This window comes from Chlorocebus sabaeus, chromosome 8, assembly GCF_047675955.1.
Source record: "Chlorocebus sabaeus isolate Y175 chromosome 8, mChlSab1.0.hap1, whole genome shotgun sequence".
NCBI classification, from domain to species: Eukaryota; Metazoa; Chordata; class Mammalia; order Primates; family Cercopithecidae; genus Chlorocebus; species Chlorocebus sabaeus.
Genome location: NC_132911.1, coordinates 2530341 through 2544345, shown reverse-complemented (window position 1 = coordinate 2544345; position 14005 = coordinate 2530341). Strand labels below are relative to the sequence as shown.

The 14005-nt window shown below is 52.0% G+C and overlaps 1 protein-coding gene across 6 annotated transcripts in view; it reads right to left on the bottom strand.

Moving 5' to 3' along the window:
• The window catches only part of ARHGEF10 (Rho guanine nucleotide exchange factor 10), a 137502-nt gene that overhangs the window by 95052 nt on the left and 28445 nt on the right, over positions 1-14005 (bottom strand). For 4 of the 6 annotated variants that reach the window (XM_073017913.1, XM_073017915.1, XM_007961584.3 and 1 more), the window contains exons 3-6: positions 8411-8566; positions 6681-6968; positions 2894-2960; positions 1437-1513 (exon numbers count right to left, since the gene is read on the bottom strand). In XM_073017913.1, the coding sequence (XP_072874014.1) occupies positions 1437-1513; positions 2894-2960; positions 6681-6968; positions 8411-8566 (588 nt within the window). The remainder of the gene's footprint in view (positions 1-1436; positions 1514-2893; positions 2961-6680; positions 6969-8410; positions 8567-14005) is intronic. The other 2 variants (XM_007961582.3, XM_073017916.1) reach the window with 1 other exon arrangement.

Below are 14005 nucleotides of genomic sequence, written 5' to 3'. Positions count from 1 at the left end.
TTCACTGTCATCTGGACAATAAAAATGAGTAATGAGAAAAAAATCAGACAAATTTTACTTCGGAAATAAAACTGTTAGCAAACAGCCAAGACAATAATTTAATCCTGTAATGATCCTACTTTAACAGCGACCTAGTGGAATCATCTAATTACACTAAGATCTTTGTTTTAACAAAGTCATAATTTAAACCAGAATGAAAACTTCCAGGAGACAGTTTAATAATCAGGACATAACTAAGATGGTTCTACCTTGTACGTTGATCATATAAAACAGTTACATAGAAATTAGTGAGCCAGTGGATAATGAGAGGCATAATCAGGAAAGTAATCTTTACTTTTCCTTTAAAAATTAAAAAAACAAGTAAATCTAGCTAAAAATCTTTCAGCCTTTGAAACCGCAGGTAGGACTGCAGATCTGGCCACTTGGAGGTAGGCTGGCTCAGCCAACTTAAAGGGAGAAAGAATGCCTTTGGGTTTGCTCTTAATCGTGTGGAAGCTCGAGTCGTATGTTGGAAGTGCACTTGCTTTAATCCACACACAGACGGTACATAATCCTACAGGTTTAAACGTACAAAAAAATAGAGTTTGGAATTCTTTGCTCTACTGTTTGCACTGCAGATTGCTATCATTTCAAGGGTGAGATTATAAATAAAATGATGCACTTCTGGATGTTTCCTGTTTTTTGAAATCTGAACATGAATCATTCACATGACCAAAAATTGTGTTTTTCTCAAAATACATATCTAGTCTGTCCTTTAAGTAATAGTTCTCTTAAATAAGCTATGATATTAATCAGATCATTACCAGTTAGCTTTTCAAGCACATTTGCTTCAGGCTATTGTTTTGGAAAAATACGCTACAGAACTTTTTTTAAGTTACAAATAAATGAGAATCTGTTGTTTGGAATCTGCTGTTTCTGCCAAAGGTAAATTAACAGAAGATTTACTCGGGAATCCCCATTTAAATTTATATGATTTGATAAAACACCAAGTTATGTAAAATAAAGTGTGTATGGAAAAAAAAAGGGAGGCCCCCTCGCCCCCTCTTCAAAGCAGGTGCCAGACACCGCATCTCCCTGGGAACCACTGCCCAGCGCAGGGTAAGCGTCTGGGTGGTGGCCGACCGCAGCTGCAGGTCAGAGTTTCGGTTCCCCACATACCTCACTGTTACCACAATAACAAAGCCTGTGCTAGAAAGAAACGAACAGGAAGAGCGAGGGTGTGGACGTGGAGAGCTGGGGTGGCCTCGCGGGAAGTGACAGCTTCAGGGAACCCCGGGAACCTTCTGCATAGTCAGCCCGTGTTACTATTTTCAGTAAATAAATATCTTGTTAGTGTTTGAGATCTGATGGGACCTGAGACTCAGGGACCCGGCCCCGCCGCAGTGGCGTCTGTGGAGCGTGGTGAGGATTCTGGCTGTGGGCGGTTGGGGACTTACTCTCCATCCAGGCTGTGTTGGCCGGGTCTGCGGCCCAGCGAGCCAGGGCGCTGTCCTCTCGACTGACTTGATCTTCACTTAAAGAAAACAAACCATAAAGTCAGAATATTCAGGCACAGCCCAGTCACATGGCTGCCAACTGTCCTGCAGAGTGTGTGCGTGTGTGTGTGTGTGTGTATACATATATATACACACACACACACATATACACACACACACACATATATATACACACACACACATACACACACACACATATATACACACACACACATATACACACACACACATATATATACACACACACACATATACACACACACACACACACATATATATATACACACACACATATATACACACACACATATATATATACACACACACATATATACACACACACACACATATATACACACACACGTATATATACACACACACATATATACACACACACATATATACACACACACACATATACACACACACACATACACACACACACATATATATACACACACACACACATATACACACACACACACATATACACACACACATATATATACACACACACACACACATATATATAAAACTATTACTATACAGGGAATCACATATTTTCCAAGCTAATATTTAATATTATAGGACATCCCAAGTTCAAGTTTTCACCCATAACTCTGTAAATAAGTATTCCACATGTCCCACCTACGCACGGCACAGAACACGGGGCGAGGGCAATACAGCAGCAATACGGTCCTTGCCCTACAAGGCCTGAACTGTCTTCTGGTTTTTTAGCCACCCCTTTGAGGGCCTTAGGCCCTTCTCATGACGTGGGTGGTAGAGATGCCAGTGGGCAACGCAACGGGCCGTCTCCATGTCCAGGAGCAGGTCGGTGGGAGAAAGAGATGCAAGGCCACTCAGCATAAACTGTGGTGCTCTGCCCACAGCAGGTGGTCACATGGGCCACCAGAGTCCTGCACACACAGGGACTGGGATGTCACCCTTGGCAATGGGAAGCTGCGGGAATGCTCTGCTCGGAAGGATGGTGAGGTCAGACTCGCCGCACACACCGAGCGTCGCCCCAGGAGAGGCACCACTGCTGACGACGAAATGTAGCAGGGATCAGGCCTCTGGACACTGCGTCCCACGGGGAGTGGTGCAAGGACGAGCCCAGTGGCAGCGCGGAGACACTGCTGGGAAGGCAGAGACTGGAAGCAGGGTGAGCACCCAGAGGGGTGTCCTAGGGTGATGGCCCCATGGGTGCTGGGGGTCCTGACCCTACATTTCCAGGGGACACTCGCCTGGGAGGGACCTGAGGCAGGAGGTGGGGCTGGGACAGTCCCTGCCACACAGAGCTGAGGATGGCAGGCAGGGATGCACACCAGGATCCCCGCGTCCAGACCCTCAGGAGAAAGGCGGGAATTCCGCAGGTGCGGGGAGACGGAGGCAGGTACCTGTTTGGAGGCTCCTCGGAACTCAGAGAATTGGGCTGGCGATCTTCCATGACTTCCGGTGTTTCTGCTGGGAGAGAAAATAAGTGATGCTGCTTTACACGCGACAGAAATGCTTACGAAGTTGGTGTTTTTACCCTTGAAAATGATTTCACGCTTTCCCTTCTTATCAATGGGAGGCTTATCTTAGCATAACGATGATTAACTAATAAATTTAAAATATTTTAGCTCTTAGATAAACTGCACTGGCACCCAGATGCATCAGGCTAGAGCTAGGAAGAATCAGGATGTTCTCTCCCATTCTGCACATCCACGAAAGTGACGGCTGTGACCAGCACCCAGATGCATCAGGCTAGAGCTAGGAAGAAACGGGATGTTCTCTCCCATTCTGCACATCCACGGGAGTGACGGCTGTGACCAGCACCCAGATGCATCAGGCTAGAGCTAGGAAGAAACGGGATGTTCTCTCCCATTCCACATGTCCACAGGAGCCATGATTGTGACTGGCCTGAAGGGGCATCCACCTGGCACACTCAAAAGATGTTCAAGAGAGGAGTAGTTACGCTTGTGACATGTGACACCAACTTTCACTCACACACACTCACATCCCTCCACGCACAAATACACGCACGGTGAGACCCAACTGGCGATTCCTTCCTGCCCATCTGTGGCTCTCCAGGGTGAACGGCGAGCCGTGAGCAATGCCACAGTGCAGGCTTCCCAAACATTCCACGCAGGTGGGGTACGAACTTAGACGATCAATGAACAGCCTGAGACACCAGTGCAGGAGCAGCCCCTCCCACCTCGGAGGGCTCTTGGGCAGGAGCCAGCCAGAGTCTGTGATGGCTGTACCGCGTGCGGGCTGCGTGGTCCCCTGAGGAATCTGCCACCGCCCAGCCGCGTGGCACCAAGAATGACGTGGGGAAGGAGAGCCAGCAGCACTCGGCGGCTGCTGTTTATCCCCACGCTAGCGGCTGTCCATGAAACACCTTCTAAAGGGAATTTGTCTTTCGGGTGAGTAACAGTTCTCAACCGTTTTCAAACAGCAGCAGTTGGCTCAAAGTCCGAGAGAGCTAAGCTCAATGTAACCTGCTTGGAGATCTCGTCCATGAAAACAGGCCCCTGGTCACGCCAGGTGCCGCCACAGCTGGACACTGAATAGCAACAGACATGGGATGCCGGGAGGGCTGGGGGCGTGGATCTGCGGGCAGCACTGCGAATCCCACAGGCATCTGCTGGTTCAGTGTTCCGGGTCACCTTCCTGAGGGGCAGGTGCCAGGGCAGAGGCAGGATCTGAAATCCAATCTGCCCAGTCCCAAAACTGCCCTTCCCGTGCTACTACACTGCCTCAAAGAAACACCCAAAGAGCCACAAAGCTTTCACTAGTGTTCTGCAGAGGGACAAAGGCAGGACGTGCTGCCCGGCAGCAATCTCACTGTACAGCAAGAACTGTCTCCCCCACGGGGCGTCCAGAGCTCAGACTCCCATCCCCAGGGCACACACATTAGCCTTCTCAGGGATCCACCCCTGGAAACTCTTCTGTCCTCCGCCTTCCAGGAAATTAAGTTGCAAACTGAGTCTGTCAAGGTCAGAAGGAGGCAGACATGCACACCAGGGAGTCACCTGAACAGCTCCAAGCAGCAGCGCACCCAGAGGCTTCTGGCCACAAGAGGCCCACGCGTAAACAAGAGCAGGACCTGCCTGCGGATGTCTTCAGAGCTGGTGTCGGTCAGCAGGAAAAATAACGGAACCTGGCCATCCCAGTTTGGCCAGCTGGGAGCTCCAGGCAGGGCTCTGCAACCTCCCACCGCGAACCTGGGGAGCCTGGCTGGGCTGTACGTCCCAGGGAAGCCTGCAGAGCCAGGTGGCCGCCCCACCCCAGGGAGGCTCTGGACCAAGGAACTGAAAAGCCAGCAGTGCCCCCCAGGTGGGGGGAGGTGGGCTGGCACCAAGTCCACGCTTTTCCACCTCTCAGGAAAGAGGTCTGCGTTCACATCTCTCGTTCAATGATCAAAACGCAACCGGACAGCCACCCGCTCCTCTACTCCGGGAGTTACATAGTCTTTATTAGAACAAGGCATTGTTACTGGCTGTAGGTTGACAGAACAAATATAAGCAAATTGTTTTAAATTCATGCTAAGTTACTTAAAAAACAAATTACTTTAAATGGTGTGCAATTATTTAAAATAATATTTTAAAATAAGAAAATCACTTTAAAATAAACGTATTTTCCTTCAGCCAAGAATGCCACACTCCGCACACCCTCGTTTCCGGGGGGTTCTCACGCTCCGTGGTCACAGAGGGACAACAGCAGCGTGGATCATGCAGACCGTGGTGAGTTCCCAGGACTCCGGCCGACTTCAACAGGGAAACGCACGGGAGGCCGTCTATCCTGAAACCTCTGCGGTTCCCAAAATCCAAAATCGAGATTTTTCTTTAAGGATTTTTTTCCTCAACTGTTATTAACTGGAAAGGGAAGGTTGCTTCCACTGAAACCTTTACAGGAATAAGAATCGGGTCTCAGGCATACAGGCTGTGGGGCTTCCATTAGAGGCACATCCCACGAACCCTGGAATCCTGCAGCGCGTTCCCGGGAAAGGCAGCACAGAAACAGAGCTGGGCAAAAAAGGAAACCTTTGGCCGAGACGCCTCGACTGGGTCACTCCTGAAGACGGAGGCACGGTATGTGCTTACCCTTGCCCTGGCGCCTGGGCCTACAGCGGGGCCAGCAGGAGGCCCCAGCCCTTGGGCTGCAGTCGGAGCAGCCGTGGCCTACACGCTGTCCTTCCAGTGGAAACCTGGGGCTCTGCAGACACAGCTGGCGCCCGGCTACACATGCCAGGGCCATGTAAGGACAGCAGAGAACGGGCTCCACCAACCAAGCCCCTTCTAAAGCACACAGTGGCTCCTTCTCACTAAGTGGAGGAGAAAGCAGACTCAAAACAGAGCTGTCAGCACTGAGGACACGGAGACTGGAGGTGAGTGAGGCGCTGAAGGCACCCACAGTCCTGGCTCAGAGCATGGCCTTGCTGCGGGGAACACGGCCCTCAGCGGCCGACTCTGCGCCCTTTGTGCTGCCCCAGGTGGCTCTGACCTTGCACTGAGGACTCTGCCGAGGTCCTGCGGCATCTCCCCAGCGAGGAAAACCGTGGGTGGGAGACAGGGGGCCCCTGAGGCAATTCTTCCACCCCACTGCCCTCCATCCTCTGGAATGAAGACAGGGAGACACGCTCTGACTCCAGGAAGCCCGAGTCTCTAGACCAGCAGGCGACACGGGACATACATAACGGTAACTGTCATCTAGCACAGTGAGCCACATAGGCCAAAAGCTGCACACACTCCTGTGAGCACCTGGTGGGGGAACCAGAAATCGGGGTGAAGTTCAAGGCACCCCAGACATGAGGAGGCAACACATTCGGGACCAGACGTTGTTTCAAAATTTTCCCAACAATATGCCCTGGCCTTCCCTCAGGGGTGCTCCCGTCACTGAAGAAGAGGAACGGGGGGCTCACTTTCCAACTCCATAAACAAACATCTAATGACCTGGGCGGGGGCAGGGGGAGGTCAGGCCCCGACTCTACGGAACCACAGGCCACGTCAGGGGCGTGGAGAGGAGGAGGGGGGAAGGTCAGGCCCCGACTCTACGGAACCACAGGCCACGTCAGGGGCGTGGAGAGGAGGAGGGGGGAAGGTCAGGCCCCGACTCTACGGAACCACAGGCCACGTCAGGGGCGTGGAGAGGAGGGAACCACAGGCCACATTGCGGGTGTGGAGAGGAGGGCAGCAGTACCTTCTTCATCCAGGGACGTGGCACGGATGATGACTGGGCTAGAGTAGGCGGGCAGCAGGAGGGGCAGGTTGGAGGGCACTGCATAGCCGCAGGGCACAGGCACTGAGTACCCGCAGGGCACATGGAGACCCACACTCTCCTCCTCAGTGCTGGGCGCAGGGGTGGGCGGCTGGTCCTCCTGGAATGGCGTGATGTCGATGACAGAATATGGGTTGACTTTCATTGGGAGCACCAGCTTAGCAGGCTCTACCACTGGGGCGGTTTCTGCTCCAGCTCCATCCTCACCTCCTGGGGATGCAGAAAGGACTTGTCAGCAGACACATCACCAAGGGCATGGCAAGCGTGCCCTCTTGGAGTACAGGCGGGAAGCAGGTATGAGTTCCACCCTCCATGCCATGCCAGGACCCCCGGACGTTCCCAGGTCATTGGGTGGGCCTCGGAGGGAGCACTCGCACATGGGGAACCCAGTGTCACCTCTGTGCGCAGGTGAGACAGACACAGCCTGTTCACTACAGAAGGCTCATCCCATGAGCTAAGTCAGGGAGAAGCTGCTGGAGGCGGGCAGCCACTCCCCTCACCAACAGTCCGGTGCTACGCACAAAAACACCGTGCAAGCTGAGAGGCGGGTGCTGCGCCCAAAGAAACACTGGCCAACCGAGAGAAGAAACGCTGTGCAAACTGAGAGGCTGGCACTGCACCTGAAGAAACACCGTGCGAGCCGAGAGGCGGGTGCCACGCACGAAGAAACACTGTGCAGGGTCTCCCACCGCAGCCTGCCCTGAGCAGTCCCTCTGGTCAGCGAATGAAAGCACCCAACCCACCTCCAGACTTAGAAAGAGAAACCTCTACAGCTACTTCATCCCACATGTTCTGAATACTTCATTTAATCTAGTGACACAATGATGAGGTCATTTTTATTGGGAAATAGCAACACCTTTTCTCTGCAAAATACAAAAGTAGAGTGAAAAGGCTGAAAATTATGGAAAATAGTACAAAGAGAAGAAACTTAGCCAATCTTAAATTAAGTCATTTCAGGTATATCATGAAGAAATCATAAGTCTCTGGCCCCTAGAAATCATCCCTTCCCTACAATGTTCCAATTGGGCAGTAAGAATGGGGAGAAAATGGGCGAGCCCAATAGAGCCGATGGCTGAGCACAGGTGACCCCGACACTGGCGATCTGCGGACCCGCCTGGGAACCCGCCAAGGGACTCACCTGGGGACCCTCCTGGGGACTCACCTGGGGACTCACCTGGGAACCTGCCAGGGGACTCACCTGGGCACCCTCCTGGGAACCCGCCAGGGGACTCACCTGGGATCCTCCTGGGGACTCACCTGGGGACCCTCCTGGGGACTCACCTGGGGACTCACCTGGGGACCCTCCTGGGGACTCACCTGGGGACTCACCTGGGGACCCTCCTGGGGACTCACCAGGGGACCCACCTGGGAACCCGCCAAGGGACTCACCTGGGCACCCTCCTGGGAACCCGCCAGGGGACTCACCTGGGGACTCACCTGGGCACCCTCCTGGGGACCCGCCAGGGGACTCACCTGGGATCTTCCTGGGGACTCACCTGGGGACCCTCCTGGGAACCCTCCAGGGGACTCACCTGCAGACTCTCCTGGGGACCCTCCTGGGGACCCGCCTGGGGACTCTCCTGGGGACCCTCCTGGGGACTCACCTGGGGACCCTCCTGGGGACTCACCTGGGGACCCTCCTGGAAACTCACCTGTGGGTGCAGGGGCTTCACTGGCTCCAGTACCTCCTGTCTCAGGGGCTGAGGGGGCCTGTCTGTCCGCTTCTGGGATTTCATCTCCACTGTCAAAATCAAACTGTTCTCCCTCTTCCTCTCCATTATTATTGGTATCATGTTTCGTTTCATTTTCTAAAGAGAAAAACCAAAACCAGATCAAGGAGATGAGATAGATAGATAGATTGATCGATCGATAGACAGATAGACAGACAGATAGATCGACAGACAGATAGATAGATCTATGCTAGTCAGAGACGTTGACTAAGTTCCTCTATATAGATCGATCGGTCTAAGTTAGAGACGTTGACTAAGTTCCTCGATGCTGTACTGCACTTGTAGTTAGCCTTTTTAAGGGGCAAAATACGTATCATTAGAATTCTGAGTCACTGGTTTTCATTTTCTTTTAATAGGATCTACAATTCACAGTTAGAAAAGAAAACAAGAGGCCGGGCGTGGTAGCTCACACCTGTAATCCCAGCACTTTGGGAGGCCGAGGTGGGAGGATCACAAGGTCAGGAGTTTGATACCAGCCTGGCCTACACGGTGAAAGCCCGTCTCTACTAAAAATACACAAATTAGCTGGGCGTGGTGGCAAGCGCCTGTAATCCCAGCTTCTCAGGAGGCTGGGGCAGGAGAATCTCGTGAACCCAAGAGGAGGAGGTTGCAGTGAGCCAAGATTGCGCCACTGCACTCCAGCCTGGGTGACACAGCAAAACTTTGTCTCAAAAAAAAAAAGAAAAAAAAAAAGAAAGAAAGAAAAGAAAAGAAAACAAGAGAAAGTAAGGGGGAAAATAGCTTTTCCATTTTAAATTTATGCCCCCAGCAGATGAACATCACCCGGCTGGGCTGATGGTTCTGAAGAGAATTCAGTGTCATCCACTTTACTTTTAGAAATAACTTCTGACACGCAGTGTCTCTCCCTAGAATTCTTCTCCTTTTACTTTCATTTTACCTCTTTTATTTACAATTTTTAATTAAATATCTCTAACGGTTAGAAAATCAGTGTCAAATATGAACATCGATACATAGCTTAAAACACAAACTTCCAAAATTATTAAAGAGCATGGTTAATAACCGCTCCAAGCAGGTGCTTGATAAGAAACGTTTTGCAGGAGGTGAGTCACAGGTCTCCTTGGACTGGGGTTATGGCTGGTGGTGCAGCCTGCAGGGTGGCCGCCGTGTGCACCATCTGCAGAGACAGCGTGCTGGGACTACGCATCACCATCAGAGCAGACAGGTGCTTCTCCTTTTTCCAGAGGAGACGACACCACCCCACACACCCAAAAGCTAGAGGAACCCAGCCCCTTCCAGCCTTTCCCAAGGGCCAGGATTTCTTCCCAGCACACGTTCCTGAGGGAACCTCCTGCTGCCACGTGCTGCAGTCCATAGAAGCAGGTAGCACCTCGGGACAGGGCCTGGGTCAGCCCAAACCAAGCCCCTCCAACACAGACATTCCCCTGTGGGCCAGGGAGATGCACCCAGGCAGGGTGGCCCAGCTCAGCTACAGGCAGCTCTGGAGGGGGCTGAGGAGGAACCCACAGACACACAACCCACTTCCACTCCACTCAGTCTCCAGGCACACTCTGCCGGGCCTTGGGGGAACTCCAATGGTCTAAAAACAACCTTTAAATTTGAGGTGTTTCATTTTCCTTTGAATCTCCTAAACTAGTCATATATTCTAAGAGCGCCTTTTGAAGGAAACAGATTTTTTAGGTCACCATGAATACACAGAGGGGCCCAGGCCCGTGACAGCGTGACAGGATCCAGCTTTTGCTGCGAGGACAGTGGGGACAAGACCCCCAGCTGACTATGACACCTGGGGGGCCCCAAGAGCTTTCCAGAACTGCTTCCACCAACGCTCACAAGTTTTAAAAGGATGAGAATGACAAATACTGAAACTGAATCAAGAAAAAGGATTCAAAAATGTATTATTTTTAAAACATACGCCTGATAAGAGTGTGTGTTGCTTTCCTTCCGGATGGTGAACTCTGCTCTGCCCAGATACCAAAGCCGCACCCACTTCCTAGAGGGTCAAAGACTTTTCTAAATTCAAAGTTTTGAATTTAAGCCTAATCGAGTGAAACAATCGAGGAGGGGGGAGAGCTGGAACAGACAGGACTGCTGATTTCCAGAGTCTGAGCCTTGATTAACTATGTACTTTCAAACCAGTCCTCACTATCTCCCAAGTGACTGTAAACAATACCTATTTCTATTTCAGAAGGTTTTTTGTTTTTGTTTTTTGCCATATCATTAAGTAGTCAGTTTACTGAAATAAACTGGTGAACACCTTTCAAAGTAAAAAGTTAAACAAACAAACAAAAAAACTGTTTTCTGGAATATTTTCCAAATGCAACTGGCATTTCCATAGAATTCATGTTTGGGGAGAAAAAAAATCATATTTGCCAAATAAACATGCTGGGGAAACAATGCCGACTAAATGCCCTGATGAAAATGATGGGTGAAAATGCTTATGTATTGCCGGACACGTGGCTCACACGGGTAATCCCAGCGCTTTCAGAGGCCAAGGTGAGCTAATTGCTTGAGCCCAGGAATTTGAGACCAGCCTGCACAACACAGTAAAACCCCATCTCTTTTCTTAAAAAAAAAAAAGGTACAAAAATTACCCTGGTGTGAAGGTGTGGACCTGTGGTCCCACCTACTTGGAAGGCTGAGGTGGGAGGATCACCTGAACCCAGTAGGTGGAAGTTGCAGTGAGCTGAGATCGCACCACCGTCCTGCGGCCTGGGGGACAGAGCGACACGGTGTCCCCATCCCAACAAAAGTTTCTGTTTTGACCTAGCAGCGTAAGAGGCCACTGCCGGGCACATGTTCAGATTCATCCGGACGGTGACACAATCACATTAGATTTTTATTTTGTCAACGCTCTTTTTTCGAAATTATATTTTACTGCCGCTGAACTCTAACAATTAGATAAAATATACCTGGACATGATTCTATAAATAACGTTTTTTTAAAAAGCTTGACAATGTCTGGTACAAAACAGGCTCTTAAATATCTGCAAGGGGAGAAACACGAGCTGTTGGGACTGGAACCCACACTGTACCCCATACAGGAAGAAGGAATTATCTTTAAAGTCTTCAGGAAGGAAGGCAGTGAATAGGAGCCCGTGTCTGCAGGAAACGGCCCTGAGGAGACACCAAGGCCCCTCCACTCCTTCCCCATACGCCACCTCCTAGGCTGTGACACCAGCCCCGGGAGACCTGTGGGATTACCCGGGACAGTGCAGGTCCCGTGTGCCAGGTACAAATATCACCCTGAGAAGAACCAGATGTGTTCTCGGAGGCGGCACCTCTGCTCACCGCCCAGCACGGTGCAGTTTGAAACCTGGCAGGCGGCAGCACGCAACACGCTCGTCATGTGAGCGAATGAATGAGAGAATGACGAGCAGATGAGCAAGTTTCAAACTTTTTTTTTTTGCCAAAAGAACTCACTTTTTCCCCTAGTAAAACTTTAGGTAGAATTCCACTACACCAGGGAAATCAAGACTTTCCTCCAAACGTTTAAATCTTGGTAGTTTAGACTTGGAGAGCCTTGGAAGGGGCTTGGGGCCTGGAATTCAAGAGCTCTCTGCTGTCACCACAAGACCGGCAGACATGGCAGAGCTGCCCTCTGTCCCTTGCACACACTGGCGGGGAAGACTTTCAAGTTGTATCGACTCTCCGGAATGATGTGTGTTACAAATTCCTCCCAGAATTCATTTCCAGCAAGAAAAAACACAGCCTTCCTACAAGAACTCAAAGACGGAAGTTGTGCTCAATGTAACCACCTGAGGCTGCACCCCCGGCTGCGTTGGTGCCCACAGCTGTGCCCACGGCAGGGGCCCAGGAAGGAGGGCGAGGCCGCCCGGAGCAGGGCTGCTCCTCCCTGATACCCACCCACCTCCAAAGGGCTTCCATTGATGGTGAGGCTGCGCTGCCCTCTGAGGCGAATGTGGGGCCGGGCGTTCAAGGCAGTGTGTGCTGAGCATGTCCATCCCAGACACTCTCCGGGCCTCTGGGGGATCCTGGGCCTCACAGACCCCACCCGAGCTCCCCAGGTTCCTTCATGAAGGGCAATGCAGAATGCCTTTAAAATCCCAGCATTTGGGGTCCTACGTTTAGCTCTGACCTGAACCCTGACAGGTTCAACTGTGTCCCTAAATCCCTGTGCTGAAATCCTCACCCCCAATCCCACGGGTGAGCTCACCTGCAAACATGTAACTGCAGGTGCAGTTGGTTAACAGGAGGCTGTGCTAGAGCAGGTTGGGCTAACCCAGCGTGACGGCATCCTTGCATCCTCGTGAGAGCAGAGGCCAGGACAGGGATGAGGAGCCACCTGGCAGCACAGGTGCAGGAACTCCCGGGAGTGCCCACAGCCGGCGGGTGCCCGAAGAGGCAAGGAAGGCTGTGACCTACATTCCTGGGGAGCACAGACAGCCTGCCAGCACTTTGACCTGGGACTTCCGGCCTGCAGCCCAGGAGGCCTCCCCCTTCCCCGCAAGCTCAGCCAAGCCCTTTGCAACACAAAAGGTCCTGTGTAATCCTCAGGGCCCTGGCGGGAGCCAGGCAAGCTGGGCCTGGTCGGTTCCCACAACACTCCTGCTGCAGCCACAGAAGGAATTCCTGCTCCTCAAAAGCCCAGCTTCAGAGCTGAGCCATTCGGCTGAAGGAGAACACTGATGAGAAAAACCACAATTTGCAAACTAGAAAAAAATGCTCAAGGGCTGCTGAAAGCATCTCGGGAGATAAAACGTGTTGTAGTTTGAGATGACATGGGTGTTTCAAAAAGCTGGTGGGGAATCTGCTGTGTAGCCGTCATTCGCTGGACACACCACGGCCCACTGTCCTCCACCCACTAGTCCCTGTGGAGCCCAGGAGGTGGGCGGGAAGAGCCTGGCACCCTGGGTAGGCAGCATGGCAGGGAAGCAGGGAAGGGGGCCTGCGCAGGGCTGCAGCTGGGGAGAGGCTCTGTGCCCCTGCTGCACACACAGGACGGCAGGTTCTGAGAGTCACGCGTGAAGGCCATGACATGGAGCAGGAAACACAGAGGGCAGTGCAGCCCATGCCACCCGCCAGCACCCAGCCCAGATCTAACCACCCACCAGTGCACGGCCCAGATCTAACCACCCCTCAGAGCACGGCCCAGATCTAATCATCCACCAGCGCACAGCCCAGATCTAACCACCCCTCAGAGCACGGCCCAGATCTAATCATCCACCAGTGCTCGGCCCAGATCTAACCACCCCTCAGCGCCCAGCCCAGATCTAATCATCCACCAGCGCACGGCCCAGATCTAACCACCCCTCAGAGCACGGCCTAGATCTAATCATCCACCAGTGCTCGGCCCAGATCTATTCATCCACCAGTGCTCAGCCCAGATCTAACCACCCCTCAGAGCACAGCCCAGATCTAATCATCCACCAGTGCTCGGCCCAGATCTAAAGATCTAATCATCCACCAGTGCTCGGCCCAGATCTAACCACCCCTCAGAGCACAGCCCAGATCTAATCATCCACCAGTGCTCGGCCCAGATCTAATCATCCACCAGTGCACGGCCCAGATCTAACCACCC